This window comes from Oncorhynchus keta, chromosome 23 (genome assembly GCF_023373465.1).
Source record: "Oncorhynchus keta strain PuntledgeMale-10-30-2019 chromosome 23, Oket_V2, whole genome shotgun sequence".
NCBI classification, from domain to species: Eukaryota; Metazoa; Chordata; class Actinopteri; order Salmoniformes; family Salmonidae; genus Oncorhynchus; species Oncorhynchus keta.
The window spans coordinates 9,389,620-9,414,650 of NC_068443.1; the positions used below are offsets into that span (position 1 = coordinate 9,389,620).

General features: G+C 41.0%; 1 protein-coding gene and 1 long non-coding RNA gene across 2 annotated transcripts in view; one reads left to right on the forward strand and one right to left on the reverse strand.

Moving 5' to 3' along the window:
- Nucleotides 1-21,117, reverse strand: part of LOC118372773 (uncharacterized) — a 39,546-nt gene extending 18,429 nt beyond the window's left edge. The window contains 17 exon segments of the mRNA XM_052477398.1: nucleotides 36-126; nucleotides 5,186-5,591; nucleotides 8,177-8,266; nucleotides 9,145-9,300; nucleotides 9,694-9,837; nucleotides 10,055-10,120; nucleotides 10,429-10,521; nucleotides 10,712-10,768; nucleotides 11,907-12,074; nucleotides 12,475-12,555; nucleotides 13,440-15,159; nucleotides 15,296-15,325; nucleotides 15,528-15,776; nucleotides 18,933-19,005; nucleotides 19,429-19,618; nucleotides 20,186-20,308; nucleotides 20,578-21,117. Of these exon segments, the coding sequence (XP_052333358.1) occupies nucleotides 36-126; nucleotides 5,186-5,591; nucleotides 8,177-8,266; nucleotides 9,145-9,300; nucleotides 9,694-9,837; nucleotides 10,055-10,120; nucleotides 10,429-10,521; nucleotides 10,712-10,768; nucleotides 11,907-12,074; nucleotides 12,475-12,555; nucleotides 13,440-15,159; nucleotides 15,296-15,325; nucleotides 15,528-15,776; nucleotides 18,933-18,951 (3,370 nt within the window). The 5' untranslated portion in view covers nucleotides 18,952-19,005; nucleotides 19,429-19,618; nucleotides 20,186-20,308; nucleotides 20,578-21,117.
- Nucleotides 8,356-9,043, forward strand: LOC127910954 (uncharacterized). The gene is made up of 4 exons (XR_008076990.1): nucleotides 8,356-8,423; nucleotides 8,495-8,707; nucleotides 8,779-8,849; nucleotides 8,921-9,043. It is a non-coding gene; the product is annotated as an uncharacterized LOC127910954 (long non-coding RNA).
- Nucleotides 21,118-25,031: the final 3,914 nt, after the last annotated feature.

Genomic DNA, 25,031 nt, shown 5'->3' on the forward strand with positions numbered 1-25,031 from the left:
TCAGTCTCTCTGTCCCAGCTTTGATACAGCTGTACGGTCTTCGCCTTCTAGATGGTAGGAGGGTTCACAGGTTCGGTGGCTGAGGTCCTTGATGATCTTCTCTTGGCCTTTATGTGACACCGGGTGCTATAGATGTCACGGAGAGCAGGCAGTGTGTCCCTGGTGATGTGTTCGGCTGATCACACCACCCTCTGGAGAGCCCTGCGGTTGAGAACGGTGCAATTGCCATACCAGGCGGTGATACAGCCGACAGGATGCTCTCAACATTTCATCTGTCCAAGTTCATACAGGTCTTGGGAAAAGCCTAGTTTCTTCAGCCTGCTGAGGTTGAAGAGGCACCATTGCACCTTCTTCACCATGCTGTCTGTGTGAAGGGACCATTTCAGGTTGTCAGTGATTTGCACGCCGAGGGACTTTAATCTTTTGAACCTCTCCACTGCAGCCCCATCGAAGTGGATGGGGGCGTGTTCTCTCTACTTCCTCCTTTAGTCCATAATCTGCTATCAGCTCCTTCCTTTTGTTGACGTTGAGGTTATTTTCCTGGTACTTCTCCCCGCAAGTGCTCTCACCTCCCCCTGTAGGCTGTATCATTGTTGTTGGTAATCAGGCCTACCAGTGTTGTCATCAGCAAACTTGCTGATTGAGTTGGATACGTGCATGAACAGCAGTCATGGGTGAAAAGGGAGTACATGAGGGGGCTGAGAATGTACCGCTGTGTTTGCCTGTGTTGAGGATGAGCGTGGCAGAGGTGTTGTTGCCTACTTCACCACTTGGGGTTGGCCCGTCCAGAAGTCCATGACCCAGTTGCACGAGGAGGGGCATTCCTGCATGTGGGCATTCACTGCATCTGCAGGAACCCCTCTTTATACTTATATTGGTCGATGTTTAAGCTAGGACAGGCAGGAGATGGGGGCGCTCCAGTACGTGGCTTTAATGCACAATAACGTTGGATGCCAGCTGCCGATAAACCCCACACAAGACGGGGCGGGGGCCACAATTGTAGCTACCTTGCCATACAACGGTAGACAGTGTCCTTCGCCCCCGCTTATCTGGCACTGTTTTCCCACAGTTCTAACGTTGAGGGCAGGTGTTCGTCAGGCGGGAGCGTAAGGACACTGTGTGCTAGCTTAGCCAGCTAGTCTTCCCAGTACACAGCAGGCGGGAGGCAGGGGCGACACCGTGTCCTAGCTAGCTAACTAGCAAGCTAAATGCATCATATGCATCATACAGGCCAGATTTCTGTATTTTGAAAGTTACAATCTTGATAACTTAATTGCTGACATGCAAAATGTTGTTGGACTATATCAACAATGGACTAATGAAAGAAATATAAACACTTAAAATGCTGTCAGAATGCAGTATACCTGCAGGACACTGCAATATAACTGCTGTCAGAGTGCAGTATACCTGCAGGACACTGCAATATAAGTGCACTTCATGATGACAGAAGTGAGTGTTATGGGGTGATAGTCATTTAGTTCAGTTACCTTTGCTTTCTTGGGAACAGGAACAATATTGTACATCTTGAAGCAAGTGGGGTAACAGACTGGGATAGGGAGAGATTGAATATGTCTGTAAATTCTCCAGCCAGCCTGTCTGCACATGCTCTGAGGTCACAGTTTGGGATGCCATCTGAGCCGGAAGCCTTGCGAGGGTTAACACGCTTAAAATGATTTTCTCACGTCGAGAGCACAGAGTCCTCACGAACGTCCGTGGCTTGATGTTGTTTTCCTCGAAGCGGGCAAAGAAGGTGTTTAGTTCGTCCAGAGCGAGGCATCGGTGTCTGTTTTTGTAATCCGTGATTGTCTGGAGTCCCTGCCACATACATCTCATGTCTGAGCAGTTGAATTGCCACTCCACCTTGTCCCTGTCTAATAAATACATTTAATGTAGGACAACATCACAAAAATAATCAATTTGGCCTGTCGTATCATATAGTCTCATTTATAATACAGAAAATGTTGGCTTTCTCAAAATAACAGTACACCATATTTTGCGTTGACTGCAGGCTACAGCTCGTAAAGCCAGACAACGGCATCTTCGAAAACGTTTGATACTTACCTCATGTAGTACATGTTGTTTTGAATCAGTAGGTTATTTATCTTCTCAGAAAATGTATGTTAATTTAACGTAAATAACTGGGATTAGGGTGGTCCACAAACAAAGTTTATTGGTTAATTATTCGTTCATTCAATACATCTACAACTCTTTTTTTTTTACTCTTGTTTATTCAGTTGTACACACAAATCACACACAATTACAATGTAAACAACACAATGTAAAAAATATAAATAATATAGTCAACAATGATTTATTTAAAGTATAAAGACTTAAAGACAAGTTATATACACACAGGGCAGAAGGGTACAAAGGTTAAAGGCTAATCTGTAGTTCAAACAAGAACACAACGAACACCCTGTCACTGTTCCTGTAATCAGCCGATTGGTGGAGGGTGGAGAAATGCAACCACTCACATTCACAGACAGTCATGACCACAAAGACTGACCATTAACTGGACCAAAATGTAAGTTTACAATGGTGTTTTTAAGAAAGGGAGCAAAATAAGCATACGTTTTAGGGTCTGATGGGGCAAGAGGCACAAGTTACATTCTTCAAGCATTGATGGACACACATCACCAATCTCAAGGCCTACCCCCACCACACACAAAAACACAACCAGTAAGTCAGAGGTGGAATGTGGTGAGGTTGGACCCAGGTGTAGAGAAGAGACCAGATGAGGAATCAGTGGTTATGGATGAACCTAATACTTAACTGAGATACGGTAGCCGAAGGATCACGAAAACTCCCTCAGCAAATGCACACGGTAAACAATTCATAATTCATAATAGGACACACCTGAATGTCATTAATGTCTCCAGGACGGTCTCTGGCGCCCTCTGGTGACAGGTGGAACCATGACAATAGGGAAGTCAAATACATATCCATTTTGTTTTAATAAGAATGCAATCAGAAGGTGGACTGTTCATAGTAAGACCGGTATGGAGCCTAAGTTTCATAAAACAGTATGGAGTTCCCACGTGTACTCAATGTAATGTCTTATTTATAAGATGAGGGAACCACCATCTTCCGGTTCTGGAGTACTAGCCATCGAGCTGAAAGAGTGCTATAAAGATGGTTGCCTATGGGTAGTACTCCAAAAATGGCTGTAAGGGGAGACGGATCTATGACACTGCCATATCAGAGAAACTTTTAAATGTTAATTCCAACCTGACAGTTTATGACAGTCCCAAAACATATGAAACAGTGTGATTCCGTTTTACATCAAATACAAGTAGGATCAGAATCGGAGAATATTCTTCCATGTTTGGCCCCGGACTAGTGGAAACACTGAACCACCTTGAATTGGATGAGGCTGTGTCTAGTGCTAAAAGAGGAAGATGGAATCCTGTGTAGTACAGATTACAATAGTCTTTAAAGGCAACAAAGATGAGTTCTGTAATTCATTAATGATTGCATATGTGTCTGAAATTGCACCCGTAGGAAGCTTGATTAACTCTCCATAGCTGTACTTGCAGGCCTAATGGGTAATCCAGGTGTGTTAGCTAACAAAGTATTTTCATCCACAAAATATTCCTGACAGATTCACAAGACTATTGGAATGGTATGATGCTGCCAGGGGCGTAACCAACATAAAGACCAAATAAAATAAAAAATAAATAACTAGGAAACTCAGTTAAGAACAAATTATTATTTACAACGACAGCCTACCCCGCACAACACTGGGCTAATTGTGCGCCACCCAATCACGACCAGATGTGATGAACCCTGGATTCAAACTGCACTCTTGCACTGAGATGCAGTGTCTTAGACCACTGCACCACTCGGGAGCCCAAAGGAGGAGAAGAGAGAATTGACTCATCTCCTGTGGCCAACATTTAATGATAACACTACATGCCATTTAGCATACAATTTTATCCAAAGCAATTTACAGTCACGCATACATTTAACTTTCGGGTGGTCGTGGGAATCAAACCCACTGTGCTAGCACTGCAAGCTCCAAGCTCTACCAACTGAGCGACAGAGGAACACAAGCGGAAACCCAGGGAATATGAGAGGCTCAGAGAAATGCTGCTTGTCTCCTGCACTTCTACTCACAGAATCAGATTCAGAATCACAACCACCTTTACTCACCAAGCACATTTACATGTACCAGGGATTTGAAATGGTGAAATGGTGCTGACAATTCAATAAACAGACCGAATGTAGAAATAATAATGTACACAAACAGTATACACACAACATAAACATATATAGTATGAACAATTACATGTAATAATGTATTTAATTAGACAATAATAATATCAAGAAGAAACATAAGTATGGTGGTAAAAAATGCATGGGAGTAAAATATATTACAATGAAGGAAGTACTGCAGTGGAAAGTTCAAATTGGCATGTTTAGTGGTGCATATAATACAGAAATGTCCATATAATATTTAACGATACAGCATATTACATTGTTTATGGTGTGAACCATTCCCATAAAGACTCCAATGCAGGTAAGATCTGTTCAGTTCAGTTCATTTGGCTTAATCTTGTAGTCTTTCTAAAGTTACATTTTGAAATTACCACCCCAAAAACATTTCCAGTAAGTATAGTTAGTATCAGTCCAAATCTAAGTGGTATCAGGATCAAAGGTATGTCTCTTCACTCTTGTCTTTGTCCTCTGTCTCTTGTATGCTTTATTTCTCACAATCTCTGTTGTCTTTGTCCTCTTGTTATATTTTTTATACCATCTCTGTTGTCTTTGTCCTCTTGTTATAATTCTTATACCATCTCTGTCTTTGTCCTCTTGTTATAATTCTTATACCATCTCTGTTGTCTTTGTCCTCTTGTTATAATTCTTATACCATCTCTGTTGTCTTTGTCCTCTTGTTATATTTCTTATACCATCTCTGTTGTCTTTGTCCTCTTGTTATATTTCTTATACCATCTCTGTTGTCTTTGTCCTCTTGTTATATTTCTTATACCATCTCTGTTGTCTTTGTCCTCTTGTTATATTTCTTATACCATCTCTGTTGTCTTTGTCCTCTTGTTATATTTCTTACACCATCTCTGTTGTCTTTGTCCTCTTGTTATATTTCTTACACCATCTCTGTTGTCTTTGTCCTCTTGTTATATTTCTTACACCATCTCTGTTGTCTTCATCATAGTCACTATCCAACAACACAACACCCTTTCCACTTTATATAATCTCCAGGCCTATTGCTTTCTTTCCCATTCCACGTGTCATCACTATCCTTTTCGTTCCCATTCCACGTGTCATCACTATCGTTTTCGTTCCCATTCCACGTGTCATCACTATCGTTTTCGTTCCCATTCCACGTGTTATAAATATTGAGTTTGTTCCCATTCCACATGTCATCAATATTGCTTTCGTTCCCATTCCACATGTCATCAATATTGATTTCGTTCCCATTCCACGTGTCATCAATACCGCTTTCCTTCCCATGCCTTAACACAATCTCTATGAATGATTCTCCATGTAGAGCGAGTAAAACGTTGTCATTACAACTGAGCCTCTTGTCCTTCTCCTCAGAGCACTGGTCAGCAAGCTTCCTGCATCTCCTCCTGCAGAGGTAAGGGATGATTAACACCTGAAGAAGTGGCACACCCTATTATTAACTTCAGTTGATTCATTGGTTTATTCAAGCCTCAAATAACTGATACGTAAGAGATAATCAACGAGGGGCTATTATGCGTTCTATGGAAAATAAGGGAACGACGTGGAAGGTGTGTTAGACAACGCGCTAGCGAAGTGGACTGACCTTCCATGCAGTGTTGCCAACTTCTCAGTAAGGAAAGTAGCTATTGGCTGTCCTAAAAGTTGCTAGAAGTTGCTAAATGACGTCATTGCCTAATTTGCATAATCGGTCGTGTGCATGAAATTGTGATGGACGCTGTAGGAGAGAGGAATAATGTCGTGGGAGAGACAAAAAGTGAGTAAAAAAACACCCGAAATATGATTAGAACTACAAATGATCTTTCTTCTGTCGATTCTTGTTTTTTTATGTCCCAATTCCAACCCTCCTCCTTTATCCTGGCTTGGGACCGGCAAAACTGACCATTTTTGTTTTTTTGTTTCGTTTTCTTAATTTGGTTTGGTTTTTAACCTCATGGTCCACGTAGTAGCCTACAACAAGTCACAGTAAAACATGAACATTTTTAACCATAACATAAAAAATAAAAAAATTGTATTCAAATCTACATTAACAATCTAAATGGACCAAAAAGAGACAATATAAAAAACGGTCAATGGCAATGTGAGAAAATGATGGTGACTAGTCTGTCCCTAATTCAGGTTAATTGTTTTCTTTTGTGTACCCGCATGCCCGATTCATTTGCAGTCTGGATGCGGAGGGGTGAACATCTCCTGCTCTGACTGCAGCTGGGAGGGACTGCTGCGCGAGGACTGGGCCGCCTGTGAGTGCTTTGGGACAGGGTTGGGGCCCACGGCAGCACCCGCTGCTCGTTTAGAAGAGTAAGAATGATAAGTGCTTTCACGTCAGAGTCTCCAAAAGTCTCCAATAACACCAGAAAAAGTTGCTAGATTTGTCGCAGGACCCTTTTTGAAAATGTGTTGCTTAGAGGGGTCTGAAAACTCGCTAAATACAGCGACAAAGTCGGTAAGTTGGCAACACTGCTTCCACAGAGTTGCATTACTTTCTAGAGCCCCAATTCGATTATCCCTTTTATCGATTATCCCACAGCTATAATTGAACACATTTTCCGCTAGACATTTGTTCATTTGCTGGTAAAAATGTGTTCATCATCCACTGAAGTACAGTAGCTTGCAAGTTCACTAGATTGCTAAAGTAGTTGCCGTGGTAACCAAACAGACTTGCTAGTTTAGCTAACCAAACCATCAGTCCTAGCTTGCCCCACATAGCCTGGTTCCTCTCTAAGTTTCTTCCTATGTTTTGGCCTTTCTAGGGAGTTTTTCCTAGCCACCGTACTTCTACACCTGCATTGCTTGCTGGTTGGGTTTTTAGGCTGGGTTGTATAGCACTTTGAGATATCAGCTGATGTATGAAGGGCTATATAAATACATTTGATTTGATTAGCTTGCCATTATGAAAATCAAATTCAACAAATGTCAATAATGTTTCCAATTCGACTTTTGCTTTCAAAAGCAGCTCAAAAATAGAACATGTAAGAATGAACTATAGCCATTGAATTCTACCGTGCATTATAGGGAATTATCCAATGGGTGGGTCTAATACTGAATGCTGATTGGTCAAATCCGTATTCCAGCCGGTGTCTATTCCACAAATTCCCACCGGCTAAATCTATTACTTTAAAATGTATTTTTACTCTGTTCCATCTGACTGCACAATCCACTGTCTCATCAGCCCAGCCAGGCAATTTATGAACTTGATCTGTACTATAAAAATTATATGCAGCTAGTTTGCTGTCTTTCCAGCTTCAGTTTGAAGTGATTGTGTTAGCTGTGTTGTTGGCTAGCTCCTCTGAACAACAGTGTCCTGACAAGAAAGCATATGTTCTATGCCAGACGAAAGCACATATCATTAGCTCATTGTTAGGGATGTATTAAAAATAAATGTCACGAGAAAACAACTCAAACAAACGCAAATGCAGCTAATTTGCTGTTATTCTGGCTGCACTGTTCGACGTGACTGTAAGTTAGCTGTAGCTGGCTAGCTAGCAAGCAAGGGATAATAATGTTGCCAGCCAGTATGGCAATGGAAAATGTAGAACGAACGACTAGGTTTTGTCCATAGATACAGAACAAAAAGACTTAACGACTGGGTCGTGTCTCTGGCAAACGAACGAATGACCAGGCGGCTTGGGTAGCAACCCTAGATTTGACTCGGGACTAAATCTTGAGGAAGGATGAAATAGTATGAATAAATCAATAAAAAAAATGTTTTTAATGAAAATATGTAAATTATTATTTGGTAACCCGTTGTAAAAAAGTAATAATGCCCGAGAATCTGGTGTTTGAAGGATATATATTGCACAGTTTGCCGGCCTTCAACAAAACAACACCCATGCCAATATATCCTCCAAACACCGGCTTCTTGGGCCACATCACTTAAATAATGCACGCCCTAGAATGCCCTTATAGCCAATCAGAAACAAGTATTCATCAATGCCATGGTATAAAATATAATATACAGTAAGTACGTCCATACCCCAAGAGAAGTAACTGGCAATCTGGGCGCCTCTTTGATTCACATAAGCATTGCATTCCTTCCTCCAATAAGAAACCGTTTACTTGAAGGCTAAGAGAGAAAGAGAATAGAGGATTCATGAGTGGAACAGTAACACTGAAACAAATATAAGAACACAGACAATGATAATATAGTAGGTTGGACTCACATTATGTCCTTCAGGTTGGAACAGGCCTGGCTGAGACTGACTACACTGATAATATAGTAGGTTGGACTCACATTATGTCCTTCAGGTTGGAACAGGCCTCGCTGAGACTGACTACACTGATAATATAGTAGGTTGGACTCACATTATGTCCTTCAGGTTGGAACAGGCCTGGCTGAGACTGACTACACTGATAATATAGTAGGTTGGACTCACATTATGTCCTTCAGGTTGGAACAGGCCTGGCTGAGACTGACTACACTGATAATATAGTAGGTTGGACTCACATTATGTCCTTCAGGTTGGAACAGGCCTGGCTGAGACTGACTACACTGATAATATAGTAGGTTGGACTCACATTATGTCCTTCAGGTTGGAACAGGCCTCGCTGAGACTGACTACACTGATAATATAGTAGGTTGGACTCACATTATGTCCTTCAGGTTGGAACAGGCCTGGCTGAGACTGACTACACTGATAATATAGTAGGTTGGACTCACATTATGTCCTTCAGGTTGGAACAGGCCTCGCTGAGACTGACTACACTGATAATATAGTAGGTTGGACTCACATTATGTCCTTCAGGTTGGAACAGGCCTGGCTGAGACTGACTACACTGATAATATAGTAGGTTGGACTCACATTATGTCCTTCAGGTTGGAACAGGCCTGGCTGAGACTGACTACACTGATAATATAGTAGGTTGGACTCACATTATGTCCTTCAGGTTGGAACAGGCCTCGCTGAGACTGACTACACTGATAATATAGTAAGTTGGACTCACATTATGTCCTTCAGGTTGGAACAGGCCTCGCTCAGACAGATTACACTGGCAGCACACCTCTCTGTCAAGCTGCTCACCAACAGAACTATTTCACCCAGAGAGGTTTGAGAGTGTAGCAGCGAGATCAGTTCATCAGCATGCTCATCCCACTCTGGCCTGGTAGAGGTCATTCATGTGACACAAACATAGACACAGACACCATTAAAATCTTTTGACATATTTTTGTTTGTGTGCAGATATGTAATAGTTTGGCCGGGATTCAATCCGAGGCATGTTATAGAGCAGAGCACTAGACAGCATCGTTTTCAAAGCAATTTCACTACCATTGGCAGAGACCGCATTCATAATAAACACTGCAGATGTTGGCTCAAGTGTAAATGACCTTTAAGGCTCATTGTCCAGTGTGCTTCTCTATAACCATGTCTGTGTGTGTGTGTGAGCGTGAGCGTGTGCTGCGCGTGTGTGTGTGTGTGTGTGTGTGTGTGTGCGTGCGTGCGTGCGTGCTGCGTGCTGTGTGCTGAGATTTAAATTGAAGACAGTAGTCTTTACTTATGCCTCAGAGTTTGAAGTAGCTGACAGATGCGTCTCCAGTCAAATACATCATCGCCGTATAGGGACATCTCAATGCTGCTGAGTGCTGACTGTTGACCTTCACGCTCTACGCCGCATCTGAGAGGCGCGTCTATGTGTAACCTGTACACATGAACATATACCAATGAATGTTTATTCACTGTCTGGCTACAGTATGTTGAGCAAAGTTCATCACTATATGGCAGCAAGTCACATAAATTATATGAAATGCAATTAAACATAAAAAAATACAAAAATCACCCGTGAGACTTTCAAGGTTCAATTTGAGATTCTCAAAATATGGAATATTTAGGAAGTATAATTTATTAGTCTCCCTTACGTTAACCTACAATCGTTTGTAGGGTAGAGGAATGGGCCCTCGTCAGCCACACGCCTCACTCTCAACCTGTCATCAGGAGCAAAAAAAAAACATCTTTCACTGTACTACTCCAAACCTTATATGAGGAAGATAAACTGTAGTTTATTTGTGATATAATATGACTTACTTAGTGATGTCATAGATAAACTAGAGTTCAACAAGTACAATAATGTCTTAACTACAGCTATAGGATCAAAATGTGTTCGCTCACTGAGTTTAAACCTAGGCATTAGCATTAGCAAGGGTTCCTCATCACTTGAGTGCTCCACCGACTCATCTCCATAACATGGACAATAAATAAAGATATCCGCTGTGAAATGTGTGCTTTGTCTTACTTCACTCCAGTCAAACTGTAGCCAGATGTTCTGATAGAGTCACAGATCATTTTCATCTCTGCCACTTTTAACCAAAGAACAATTTTGGGAGCTCTTCAAAAACAAGAGATTAAAAAAATATATATATTGCATGAATAATTTAATTGACAAGATGCGTACTGTAAACACCAGATATGAACTTTTCAGAAATCTGTACAACTGTTAGTCAAATTCAATCAAATACACATTTCTACATTCATTTCAACTGAAAACCAAAATACAATTAATATTAAAAGATACTCACCTCACTCCATCTTTCTGTAGCTGGACACTCAATGCAACATTCCCACAACTATGAAGCCTGAGGAAACAGTGATAAGTCATATTCTTGACAATTTAATATACAGTATTATTGTGGAAATTATGTATTGTTCAATTTTGGTAACACTTCCCATAAATAATCTCCATTAATATCCTCATAATGCATTAAGCACATTTATAATGCCTTATGATCATTGCATAAAGCATTGTGATGCATGACATACAGTAGTTGCTAACAACTGCTCACAGACATCTACCATAGGACTACATTTCAATGACACGTTAGTCATTTAGCAGAAGCTCTTATCCAGAGCCACTGACAGCTAGTACATTCACACTAGTTGCGACAACCACATATCACATGTCAGAGTAGGTAAAACTTGCAAGGCAAGTGCATAGGTTTACAAATGCTTTCATAAGAATGACCACGTTCATATATAGCATTATGATCAAGGTTGTATAATGTCTTATGAAGCAAAGTGTGGAAAAGCTCAACAGGAAAGGAAATATTGCATCATACAGTACATGCTCATTCAGGGCTGGGCTGTATTGTCAACAGATGTTCAGTTTCTGGTTAATTTTTCGCATGGAATAGCCTTCATTTCTCAGAAGAAGGATAGACTGACGAGTTTCAGAAGAAAGTATTTTGTTTCTGGCCATTTTGAGCCTGTAATCGAATACACAAATGCTGATGCTCCAGATACTCAACTGGTCTAAAGACGACCCGTTTTTTTTGCTTCTTTAATCAGACCAACAGTTTTCAGCTGTGCTAACAATGATTGCAAAAGGGTTTTCTAATGATCAATCAGCCTTTTAAAATTATAAACTTGGATTGCTAACACAACATGCCATTGGAACACAGGAGTGATGATTGCTGATAATGCGCCTTTGTACGCCTATGTAGATATTCCATTAAAAATCTGCCGTTTCCAGCTACAATAGTAATTTACAACATTAACAATGTCTACACTGTATTTCTGATCAATTTGATGTTATTTTAATGGGCAAAAAATTTTGCTTTTCTTTCGAAAACAAGGACATTTCTAAGTGACACAAAACTTTTGATCGGTAACTTGAGGCATTCTGCTGCCTGCTGTTTTCAAAGACAATCAATTCAATTTAATATTGTATGATATATAATCAGTTGATTGGGAGCTAAAATTAAAGTTCAGACTTACTTTATCAGATCCAAGTCTGCATGTGCCTTATTGATGAGGGACATGAATTTGTCAGCTGTATTGCTGGTGATGGACTTCACTCCAATGTCAATGTTTCGGGGTTTGTGTTTAGTCAGAGCAACAAGCAAGTCCTGTACTTTCTCATCAGAGAAGTTGGTGTTACGCAGACTGAAAAATACAGACAAATTGGAGTTAGGCAAAGAAAACACCATTTTAAAAGAGAGAAACATAAACAGTCCCTCTAAAAACATCCAGAGAGTAACAGAAACATGAATAGTAAATGTAATATTTATTTATCAAACACATATATGAATCTGATTATCAAACTTAATGAAGGATATTTGTTGAAGGTTTGTGTGAACCATCACTAATAACAGACTAGTGTGGTTTGAATAATGTTGTTTCAAAGTAGTAGACTGATGGTAGAAAAGTTATTGAGAAATGATTATTCATATAATTGGTATGAATTGGTCTGAGGTTGTTGATGTAGAGATGCAGTACATTAAACTGGAAAACTGTTTATGGTGAATAAGGTTTGATGTTACAGTAAAGATCATGTGATTCTTACTCCAGCTCCAAACTCTTTCCTTCTCCCAGCGCTGTCAACAGACCATCTAAATCATCATCGGCTAGGTCGTCCACCTGCAACCTACAAACAGTGTCCCAAAAAAACATGAAGTGACTGATATGTCAGAAAGAATTAATCGAAGAGTTAAAATTGTAATATATATATATATATTACAGGTTGTTTGAATCCTGGCTGCTGATTGGTTGATAGCAGGGAATTATTCACATTAATTCCCACAAAACGCCATGATGCCTTAATTCCATTTAAAGTATCAATGTGCATCCACTTTCCTGTAGCCCAGACAGGCATTCATAAACTTAATCCCCCCCAGGAAAGCGTTTCTAGACATAATTTCCACATGCTTCTTGCCTGGTTTGGTACAGCTGGGGTTAATAACATAAACCTTGCTGTGTGCCTAACCAACATGTTGCATTTATTTGTTACCTCCCCCGTGCAATACATATGAGCGTGACGAGGTAAAACAAATGAAAATGCACATAGTTTTGTCGTCATTTCAGCTGCTTGATGTGATCGTGTGTATGCTAGCTAGCTAGCTAGCTAACTAAAGCTAAGGAGAAGTAACACTTGCCTAGCAATCTTCCATGACTATATTATTAACTTGGCAATCAGCTGGATTTTGCCTATTTATAAATGATTTATTAAATAATTATATATTTAAGTTCATGTCTCATCATCATTAAACCTGTGCTAGCTAGCTAGATGCCATTGATTTTGGTTTCGCCCTCGGCCGAAGAACATCCCTTGGTTCGGGAGTTATCACACGATAATCCCTGGGTTCTCATGGTTTATTACTTAAATATCCATTATGGAAATTATCTCCCTTGGCTCCATTGAGGAGCTTGCAGGAGAAACTGAGCATAATGCAGTTTACATTATTTATTCCAAATCAAAAACATTGGTAAAAATAGGCTATCTACATTAAAGGGACAAGCGACAATACTCACACAAGAGCTTTACATTTCTGCAACGCTGGCAGAAGGATTTTCATGTTCTCTGCAGTTAAGTTGCACCCACTCAGTTCAAGACATTCGATAGACTTGCAGTGCTGAAGACAATACATCAACACCCAACAGTCTGTTTTCTTCAGGGGACTTCCTGACATATTAATGTCTGTGTATGTTTCCATGGATTCTTTAACAAAATCATCTGCATGGAGCTCATATAGACAATGAAATGTGAAAAGCTGCATTGTATGTCTAACGATTTGATCCTCCTTTCCTTTTTCAATGACTTCCAGAATAAAATGTTTGAGCTGGGTCCAAATTCCTTGAGAACAAGAGATGTGTTTTTCCTCCAGTCGTTTTGCAACTTCCTTGTTTAAGATGCCAAAGAGAAATTGAACAATGGGCAGGAGGTGAAAGTGTTGCAGTCCATGTCGAACCTTAGAAAGTAGCTCTCTAACTTTCCCCTGAGCTTCCTCATCACCCAGTGACATGTATGAGAGGGCTGTGAAAAACTCCTGGAAGCTGAGGTGCATGAAGCTGTACATAGTGGTCTGACTTACTCTTTTCTTTTGGAGAAACTTACACAAGAAGGGGACTTTGGAAGGATCTGACACTGTCTGTGACACACTATCATGGTCAAATGACACCTGCTGCTCTTCCATTCCCTGTTCTGCCAGCTTGCCTAGTCCTTGGAGGATAGTAAGAGCTGACTGACCTAAATCCTGACAGTGGTGCTTCAACAGAGTGTCAACAAATTCAACAAAGATGGAGGTGGTGGTCTCCAGTGATTGTATCATCTCTGTGCCTTCATCAAACTGCTCCCTATAAACCGTGCAAATGATCCAGCAGATGACTGGAATGAAACATGCGGTGAAAAGGGTTTCATTTTCCCTAACAAAGTCATAGGCTTGATGTGAGTGTTTCTTCTGTTTGAAGAACTTCTCAAAGTAGACCTTCACGCCTTCTTCCGAAAAGCCCAATATCTCAGCGTATCTCACTGGATGTTTGACCACTTCTTTTAGTTTGTCCAACGCTGTGGATCTGGTGGTGACAAGCAGAAAGGACTCGGGTAAGATATGTTTCCATATCAGGCCACTCAGTGTCACTTCGGGGGAGCATTGTGTCCACGGGTCCCTGGGAAGGGAGTCTTTAGGTACATCAAGTGAGAATTTGAGCTCATCAAAGCCGTCTACCAGGAATAGAACCCTCTCAGGAGACTGGTGAAGGACCTGCTTGATCATTGATGATGAACTCTGATCGTAGTTAAGCAGATCCATCAGACTTTTTCTCCCAGTGGCCTGGTTCAGTTCTTTGCACCTCAGGTGAAAAACAAAGTCAAATCGGTCTTCGTAAAGTCTTCCAAAGGCCCAGTCAGACATGATCTTCTGACTGGTAAATGACTTGCCAGTTCCAGAGTGGCCCTGCAGTATCACTGTTCTCTGAATGTCTCCGTGCTCGTCTGGATCAAACAGCCGCTCCACTTTGGTACTCTTGTAGGCCTCGCTGTCCCTCTGGTCCATGACTTGATGAAAGTTCTGTCCTCTGGAGCGGATCTCCTCCTCTCTCTCTCTCTGCTGACGGTGTTTCTGGATGATCAGGGGCTCAGTGTAGCGATCATCTAGCTTCACATGTTCTCCAGGGAGAGAGTTGTACTCCTGCACTGTGGCATATTCACCTCTGATGAATTCCTTGTACTTTAGGGTTGCTGTGCTTTTGTTCGCTACATGTTGATACGATAACAGAAAGTCAATTCATAATTTTACACATTTTTCTGTTGAAAACAAACAATGTTTAAATCATATTATTTGAATCATATTAATGTTGATATTTACATAGGTGGAAAAGACATGGCTTACCTTGTTGATCTCCTTGTTTGATGTGGAATTCTATGTAAATTATACAAATAATGAATAAATACCTCACATTAAAGTGTTATTACAGTACAAGTTTTCACACAAGATATTGTTGTGGCAGACTCTGACTACAACCTAATAATCCATTGAAAATGTTAAAACACAACAGTCAGTTTCACCTTTTCCTCTACAAACTGTCTCTCAAGATTACATGTCTGTGTACATCCTCACTCACCCAAATCCTGGACCAGATTAGGTTCATTCTCCCTCAGTGTGGAGAGAAAGGCAGATTTCACTTTGTTTCCTCCAGAGTGGAGGGCTTTAAAGAGCTCCCTCATTTTGTCCTGATTAGTCCTGGCAGCACTGATGTTGGAGTACATCTCTTTATGAATCATGCCTTCAGCGAGCAGCTCATCAGCTATAGGCATCACCATGGTGACCCTCTGAATGAGCTGGGACCTGTGTTCATCCACCAACTCAGCATCTATGGAGGGCACAGGTTAAACTTCATTATTATCAAGACTATACAAATTATTTACACTTTAACTGGCACAGCAAGAAGAATAAAAAATATCTGGATTTTTTTTCTTTCTGCAAAATATCTGGATTTAGTCTCAGTAAATGAATTTTTGTTAGCATTGCTTTGATAGATAATGCATTGCATGCAACTCAACCACGATGCATCTCAGCCAGCCAGGTTGAGTTGACCAATTAAGAGTATACACATTTTGGATTGGAATTGGCATAGACTTTTTAAATCTAAAAAATGACTTTGTCTTCTTCATTTACTGTACCTTTAATGGAAGATAGGATACATGAGGATGGATATCAAATATGATACATTTGTGTGTCAAAATATAAATATTCAAATGCATATAAATTAATGCAGTTACAGTTTATATGCTTAAAATACAAGTACAATTACATGTACTGAATGATATTGTGAAACACTTTGAAGATAACAGACAGACAGTAACTAATTATATGGATTTGAAAGGATTTTTGTATTTGCACAGACATTATCACTGGCGTTGACTTAATAGCATTCCTCAACTGCCCGGTAGAGCATATTTTTAAGAGTTCCTAAAATTGTAAAACAACATATTAGTAGCTTAATCATTCTTAAATTAGGTGTTTGAGGTCAACAACATTTTACAAACTTGCAATTTCCCATTTTATACAATATGCCAAATAAAATGTATAGGTTTAATTTAATTTGAAATTAGTTTAAAATAACCGCCGGATCGAACTGCCTGTTAAAAAGGTTCTAAATGGCACATGTCATCTTGGTTGATTATCATCTTGGTTACATGAGTAGGTTACATGCATGTCCCTTGCAAAAAAACGATAAGGGAAGACTGCAGCATCATAATTCTGCTCAGTTCAATAGCTGACCACAAGATGGTACTGTAGGCTACTACTTTGACATGTCACAGTTAGGAGACCCAATAAACACAATCAAGTGATATGGTATAATAAACAGCAGACTACACACAATACACGGGTTTTGCTGCTAGCAGTTGGTAGAGTTTGGTATTTGAGGGTTTTGGCGTGGGTGATAGTTGTGGATCGGGGTTGGACTTAGCCTGCTGGCAGGGCCAACCCCCCAAGGTTGTGCTGGGCCTCCTGCTGGTGGGGGCAGCTTCAGGTAGTGAACCAAGGTTTAGATGGACCCAGGACGTCACTAAGGACTATGTCAGGACCTATTTACCGGGCTTCTACACCTGCATTGCTTGCTGTTTGGGGTTTTAGGCTGGGTTTTTGTACAGCACTTTGAGATATCAGCTGATGTATGAAGGGCTATATAAATACATTTGATTTGATTTACAGCACTTTGAGATATCAGCTGATGTACGAAGGGCTATATAAATACATTTGATTTGATTTACAGCACTTTGAGATATCAGCTGATGTATGAAGGGCTATATAAATACATTTGATTTGATTTACAACACTTTGAGATATCAGCTGATGTACGAAGGGCTATATAAATACATTTAATTTGATTTACAACACTTTGAGATATCAGCTGATGTAGGAAGGGCTATATAAATACATTTGATTTGATTTACAACACTTTGAGATATCAGCTGATGTACGAAGGGCTATATAAATACATTTGATTTGATTTACAACACTTTGAGATATCAGCTGATGTATGAAGGGCTATATAAATACATTTGATTTGATTTACAACACTTTGAGATATCAGCTGATGTAGGAAGGGCTATATAAATACATTTGATTTGATTTACAACACTTTGAGATATCAGCTGATGTAGGAAGGGCTATATAAATACATTTGATTTGATTTACAACACTTTGAGATATCAGCTGATGTACGAAGGGCTATATAAATACATTTGATTTGATTTACAACACTTTGAGATATCAGCTGATGTATGAAGGGCTATATAAATACATTTGATTTGATTTACAACACTTTGAGATATCAGCTGATGTATGAAGGGCTATATAAATACATTTGATTTGATTTACAACACTTTGAGATATCAGCTGATGTATGAAGGGCTATATAAATACATTTGAGTTGATTTACAACACTTTGAGATATCAGCTGATGTATGAAGGGCTATATAAATACATTTGATTTGATTTACAACACTTTGAGATATCAGCTGATGTATGAAGGGCTATATAAATACATTTGAGTTGATTTACAACACTTTGAGATATCAGCTGATGTATGAAGGGCTATATAAATACATTTGATTTGATTTACAACACTTTGAGATATCAGCTGATGTATGAAGGGCTATATAAATACATTTGATTTGATTTACAACACTTTGAGATATCAGCTGATGTATGAAGGGCTATATAAATACATTTGATTTGATTTACAACACTTTGAGATATCAGCTGATGTATGAAGGGCTATATAAATACATTTGATTTGATTTACAACACTTTGAGATATCAGCTGATGTATGAAGGGCTATATAAATACATTTGATTTGATTTACAGCACTTTGAGATATCAGCTGATGTATGAAGGGCTATATAAATACATTTGATTTGATGATTTTGATTTACGACGTTCTCATGACTTTCCTTTAACTAGTCCTGAAGTCGTCACGTGATTGTCCCAAGGGAACATTCTCTCTGGGCCCTTTGTGTAATTCCTGGTTTCAGGACCTTCTTGGGTCCAGGGGACGATGACACAACGTCCCAACCATGACACAACGTCCCAACCATGACACAACGTCCCAAGAGTACGTCCCAGGGACAAAGTGGGAACTAGACAAAACCTCCAGGGGACCATGACACAACGTCCCAAGAGTACGTCCCCGGGACAAACCGGGAACTAGATAAAACCTCCAGGGTCCATGACACAACGTCCCAAGAACATCCTAAAAACATTCTTGGGGATGTCCCCGGGACCAACCGGGAACTAGACAAATCTTCTAGGAGACCATAACACAACGTCCTGGCGACTTTAGGAGACCATTTTGTGATGTCCCGGGGACGTCCTAACGACTCATTGTTTGCAGGGAAGCTTAAAGCTCTCTTCCCGAAACTCTGTTATAAACTTACATATAACCTCAGGATTGACTGTAGCTTTAGTAGTGTATTAGTATAGTTCTGTATAGTCTCACCATATCCAAGTCTAACTTACTGTAATCAGACGACTCCATTTTGCTCTCAGGAAAGGTCACACCTCAGTCATCTGTCTCTTCACTGGTTGTCTACTAGGGAAACAATCCGTAAGGTTCTGCAATTATATGCCCATGCAATAGATCAAATCAAATGTATTTATAAAGCCCTCCTTACATCAGCTGATGTCACAAAGTGCTGTACAGAAACCCAGCCTAAAACCCCAAACAGCAAGCAATGCAGGTGTAGAAGCATGGTGGCAAGGATAAACTCCCTAGAAAGGCCAGAACATAAGAAGAAACCTAGAGAGGAACCAGGCTATGAGGGGTGGCCAGTCCTCTTCTGGCTGTGCCAGGTGGAGATGATAACAGAACATGGCCAAGATGTTCAAATGTTCATAAATGACCAACAGGGTCAAATAATAATAATCACAGTGGTTGTCGAGGGTGCAACAGGTCAGCACCTCAGGAGTAAATGTCTGTTGGCTTTTCATAGCCGATCATTAAGAGTATCTCTACCTCTCCTGCTGTCTCTAGACAGTTAAAAACAGCAGGTCTGGGACAGGTAGCACGTCCGGTGAACAGGTCAGGGTTCCATAGCCACAGGCAGAACAGTTGAAACTGGAGCAGCTGCACGACCAGGTGGACTGGGGACAGCTAGGAGTTATCAGGCCAGGTAGTCCTGAGGCATGGTCCTAGGGCTCCGGTCCTTCGAGAGAGAGCGAGTGAGAGAAAGAAAGAAAGAAAGAAAGAAAGAAAGAAAGAGAGAGAGAGAGAGAGAATTAGAGAAAGCATATTTAAATTCACACAAGACACCGGATAAGACAGGAGAAGTACTCCAGATATAATAGACTGACCCTATCCCCCCGACATAAACTATTGCAGCATAAATACTGGAAGCTGAGACAGGAGGGGTCGGGAGATACTGTGGCCCCGTCCGACGATACCCTGTATATTAGATAACACGTATATTTGGAGTATAGGAGTATTTGACAGTTAAGAATTAAGAAATACAAAAGGAGGACCAAGGAACTTTTAATAAAATTAAAATGCCTTCATTGGTATGTTCAATGGAGAAAAAATATCCATGCAAGATGTTTTTAAATGTTTGTTCCATTTAACAAGCTGTAACAATAAAAGCGTTTTAATTATATGAAGTATGTTATTAGACGACCAATTAACCAAAGACACCTTCTATTTACAAAGATCTACTGTATCATAGCAGCACTTCCTTACCTTCTTCTTTTCAACAAGATATTAAAACTAGTTCACTTACTTCAGGTTGAAATGTCTGTTTTTCTTTTGACTCTTTGTGGCCCACAAATGCTCAATGTCAGTCCAGTTTCTTTTGTCCCAGTTTTCTACAGGAGGCGCACCTTAAGGGTTGGCTTTACCCTACCTGAAAAATCACACATTCCGTTTGCAATTCTATCATGTCCTAACCTGTTTCCAATACATTTGAACTGTAGTAAAAAATATAAAAAATAAACATGCTCTAAAATGTACTCCAAGCTTGCTTTTTCATGTTTATGAAAGCTGGAGTGGGATGCATTTTAACATGTTACAATCTGATTACAATTCGAATACATCACAATAAAATGTGTTAGTGTGTAATTCTTGTACATCCAACACATTTTTAAACATGTACATTTCTAGTAGGCTACTCACCCCTCATAAACACAGTTGAAGGTGCGGTGTGAAAATGTCGTTTTCTGATCTTTATGAATCAGACAGTCAGACATTTCAAAACTTCAGTGATGTTCCTTTAGGGGTTCAGTTCACACTGAAGGTTGGAGAGCTGTGTTCCTTCCATAGCTGATGCAACATGATCCAAGATGGCAGCTGTAGCCTACATGAGCCTTGATTTCTTTATAATAGCTCTCCTTGGTTGTGGAAATATGCCCTCTTGTGGATGAGAGATGTTATGTCCATACGTCTTACTTTAATACTTTCCCTCTTTCCGTTGAGTCGATAACTGAACTGAGGTGTCTGGCTATAGTTTAGTCCGTGTGTAATGAACTGTCTGTATATAGCTTAGCCAGAGTGTACTTGTCCATGGAGTCCCCAGGCAGAGCGACGGGGAGATAGAGGTTTTCTTTCCTGTTCTCTGATATATTGTAGACCACTCTGTCCTTCAAGTACTCTGGCAGGTTTGGGTACTTCCTGGAAATCAACGTGCAGCAACTTGGAACAAGAACATACTGTAGGAAGACCACACTACTGAAGGAGACACAATAAATACTGATTGAACTTCTGGAGCGATGGGTAAAACGATGCTTTGTGGGTGACTGTTGTTGATGTGTGCAGAGGGTCCCTGGTTCGAGCCCGGCGAGAGGACGGACTAAAGTTATACTGTTACAGTAGCATAAACAGAACCACATGTTACATATGGACTTGCATTCGAATAAACGTCAAGAGACCCAATGCAAAGTTACATCACACGAGTTATTACACGAAACTCATCAGAATGACTAAGACGTGACAACATTTTGTTTGCAGGGTCCGACGTAATAAGGAGGACCCGTCAAGCCAGCCTGTTCCATATAATGTAAACTCCAGCAGAATTAACTTCAAATGTATAACTTCAAATTAAACCAAATCTTTTGCACTCATAACTAATGGTTTAAATATAATTTTCAGCTAACTCACAAGCAAATCCTTTATGAATTAATTGTTTACAAATCAGCAAATCTGTGATAAATAAAAAAGTATACCAGTTTAATTTCAAGACCAAAATATTGACAGCCGTGCCGTTCCCCTTTTCCATGGCAGGTTTCAGGTTGTGAGGGGAAGCACAGGGAGGGCTCAGTTATGGAACAACCAGCTACTCCTGTTCAGGTTGTGAGGGGAAGCACAGGGAGGGCTCAGTTATGAAACAACCAGCTACTCCTGTTCAGGTTGTGAGGGGAAGCACAGGGAGGGCTCAGTTATGGAACAACCAGCTACTCCTGTTCAGGTTGTGAGGGGAAGCACAGGGAGGGCTCAGTTATGGAACAACCAGCTACTCCTGTTCAGGTTGTGAGGGGAAGCACAGGGAGGGCTCAGTTATGGAACAACCAGCTACTCCTGTTCAGGTTGTGAGGGGAAGCACAGGGAGGGCTCAGTTCTGGAACAACCAGCTACTCCTGTTCAGGTTGTGAGGGGAAGCACAGGGAGGCCTCAGTTCTGGAACAACCAGCTACTCCTGTTCAGGTTGTGAGGGGAAGCACAGGGAGGGCTCAGTTATGGAACAACCAGCTACTCCTGTTCAGGTTGTGAGGGGAAGCACAGGGAGGGCTCAGTTATGGAACAACCAGCTACTCCTGTTCAGGTTGTGAGGGGAAGCACAGGGAGGGCTCAGTTATGGAACAACCAGCTACTCCTGTTCAGGTTGTGAGGGGAAGCACAGGGAGGGCTCAGTTATGGAACAACCAGCTACTCCTGTTCAGGTTGTGAGGGGAAGCACAGGGAGGGCTCAGTTATGGAACAACCAGCTACTCCTTTTCAGGTTGTGAGGGGAAGCACAGGGAGGGCTCAGTTATGGAACAACCAGCTACTCCTGTTCAGGTTGTGAGGGGAAGCACAGGGAGGGCTCAGTTATGGAACAACCAGCTACTCCTGTTCAGGTTGTGAGGGGAAGCACAGGGAGGGCTCAGTTATGACTCCTCACAGCAGAATCTGCAGAGCTGGGAAGATTGTATCCCCCATTCAAACAACATTACATTTTGTATAATAATTTAAATGAAAAAAAAATCCAAGTTTTGAGTCCGGTGTAGTTTTGCTTGTCAGTTCATAAACCATGTGCCATGGAACCGGTACGTCAAACATCTCTTCCCAACTATTTTGGAATCTCTATGGGGATAGAGAGACAATGGGAATCTATTCCCTTACTCTATGGCCGCTGTATGTCTTTCTGCATGATGGCTGTAGGAGACTGATCTATATAGTAAGTCACTCTGCTTGATGGCTGTAGGAGACTGACCTATAGTAAGTCACTCTGCATGATGGCTGTAGGAGACTGACCTATAGTAAGTCACTCTGCTTGATGGCTGTAGGAGACTGACCTATATAGTATGTCACTCGGCTTGATGGCTGTAAGAGACTGACCTATATAGTATGTCACTCTGCTTGATGGCTGTAGGAGACTGACCTATATAGTAAGTCACTCTGCTTGATGGCTGTAGGAGACTGACCTATAGTAAGTCACTCTGCTTGATGGCTGTAGGAGACTGACCTATATAGTAAGTCACTCTGCATGATGGCTGTAGGAGACTGACCTATAGTATGTCACTCTGCATGATGTTTGTAGGAGACTGACCTATAGTATGTCACTCTGCATGATGTTTGTAGGAGACTGACCTATAGTATTTCACTCTGCTTGATGGCTGTAGGAGACTGACCTATAGTATGTCACTCTGCATGATGGCTGTAGGAGACTGACCTATATAGTATGTCACTCTGCTTGATGGCTGTAGGAGACTGACCTATATAGTATGTCACTCTGCTTGATGGCTGTAAGAGACTGACCTATATAGTATGTCACTCGGCTTGATGGCTGTAGGAGACTGACCTATATAGTAAGTCACTCTGCATGATGGCTGTAGGAGACTGACCTATATAGTAAGTCACTCTGCATGATGGCTGTAGGAGACTGACCTATAGTATGTCACTCTGCATGATGTTTGTAGGAGACTGACCTATAGTATTTCACTCTGCTTGATGGCTGTAGGAGACTGACCTATAGTAAGTCACTCTGCTTGATGGCTGTAGGAGACTGGCCTATATAGTATGTCACTCTGCATGATGTTTGTAGGAGACTGACCTATAGTATTTCACTCTGCTTGATGGCTGTAGGAGACTGACCTATATAGTATGTCACTCTGCTTGATGGCTGTAAGAGACTGACCTATATAGTATGTCACTCGGCTTGATGGCTGTAAGAGACTGACCTATATAGTATGTCACTCTGCTTGATGGCTGTAGGAGACTGACCTATATAGTATTTCACTCTGCTTGATGGCTGTAGGAGACTGACCTATAGTAAGTCACTCTGCTTGATGGCTGTAGGAGACCGGCCTATATAGTATGTCACTCTGCATGATGTTTGTAGGAGACTGACCTATAGTATTTCACTCTGCTTGATGGCTGTAGGAGACTGACCTATAGTAAGTCACTCTGCATGATGGCTGTAGGAGACTGACCTATATAGTATGTCACTCTGCTTGATGGCTGTAAGAGACTGACCTATATAGTATGTCACTCTGCTTGATGGCTGTAGGAGACTGACCTATAGTAAGTCACTCTGCTTGATGGCTGTAGGAGACTGGCCTATATAGTATGTCACTCTGCATGATGGCTGTAGGAGACTGACCTATAGTATGTCACTCTGCATGATGTTTGTAGGAGACTGACCTATAGTATGTCACTCTGCTTGATGGCTGTAGGAGACTGACCTACAGTATTTCACTCTGCTTGATGTTTGTAGGAGACTGGCCTATATAGTATGTCACTCTGCATGATGGCTGTAGGAGACTGACCTATAGTATTTCACTCTGCTTGATGTTTGTAGGAGACTGACCTATAGTATTTCACTCTGCTTGATGTTTGTAGGAGACTGACCTATAGAACCTGAGTTTGTCCAGAATGCCCGACCACAGTAAAACAGGTATAAGTCGGTCTAAAGGCATCCAGGTGACTGCATCAATTATGTCCTTATGGACAGTCTGAAAGACAGCTTTGTGTTGAATTCATGTTGTACTGTCTTGGATGACGCTAGAAAAACAATGAAATACCCATCAGAATAGTGCATATTGTCAACGGAACACCTTGATATCCAGCCACAGTCTGACTGTGTCACAAAAGGCATCCTATTCCCTATATAGTGCACTATTTTTGACCAAGACCAATGGGGAGGAGCACATGTGGTCTCCAGGAGCAGGGGCTTGATGACTGTGTTTCATTATTCAGCAGATTCCTCGTCATCCTGTTATCTCACTGTCAGTTTGTGAGACGAGGAGAGAGGGGGAGAGAGAGAATGAAAAGGGGGCGAGAGAGCGGAAGAGAGAGAGAGAAAGAAAGGAGCGAGAGAGAACGGAGAGAGAGAACGGAGAGAGAGCAAGGGAGAGCAAGAGAGAGAGAGCAAG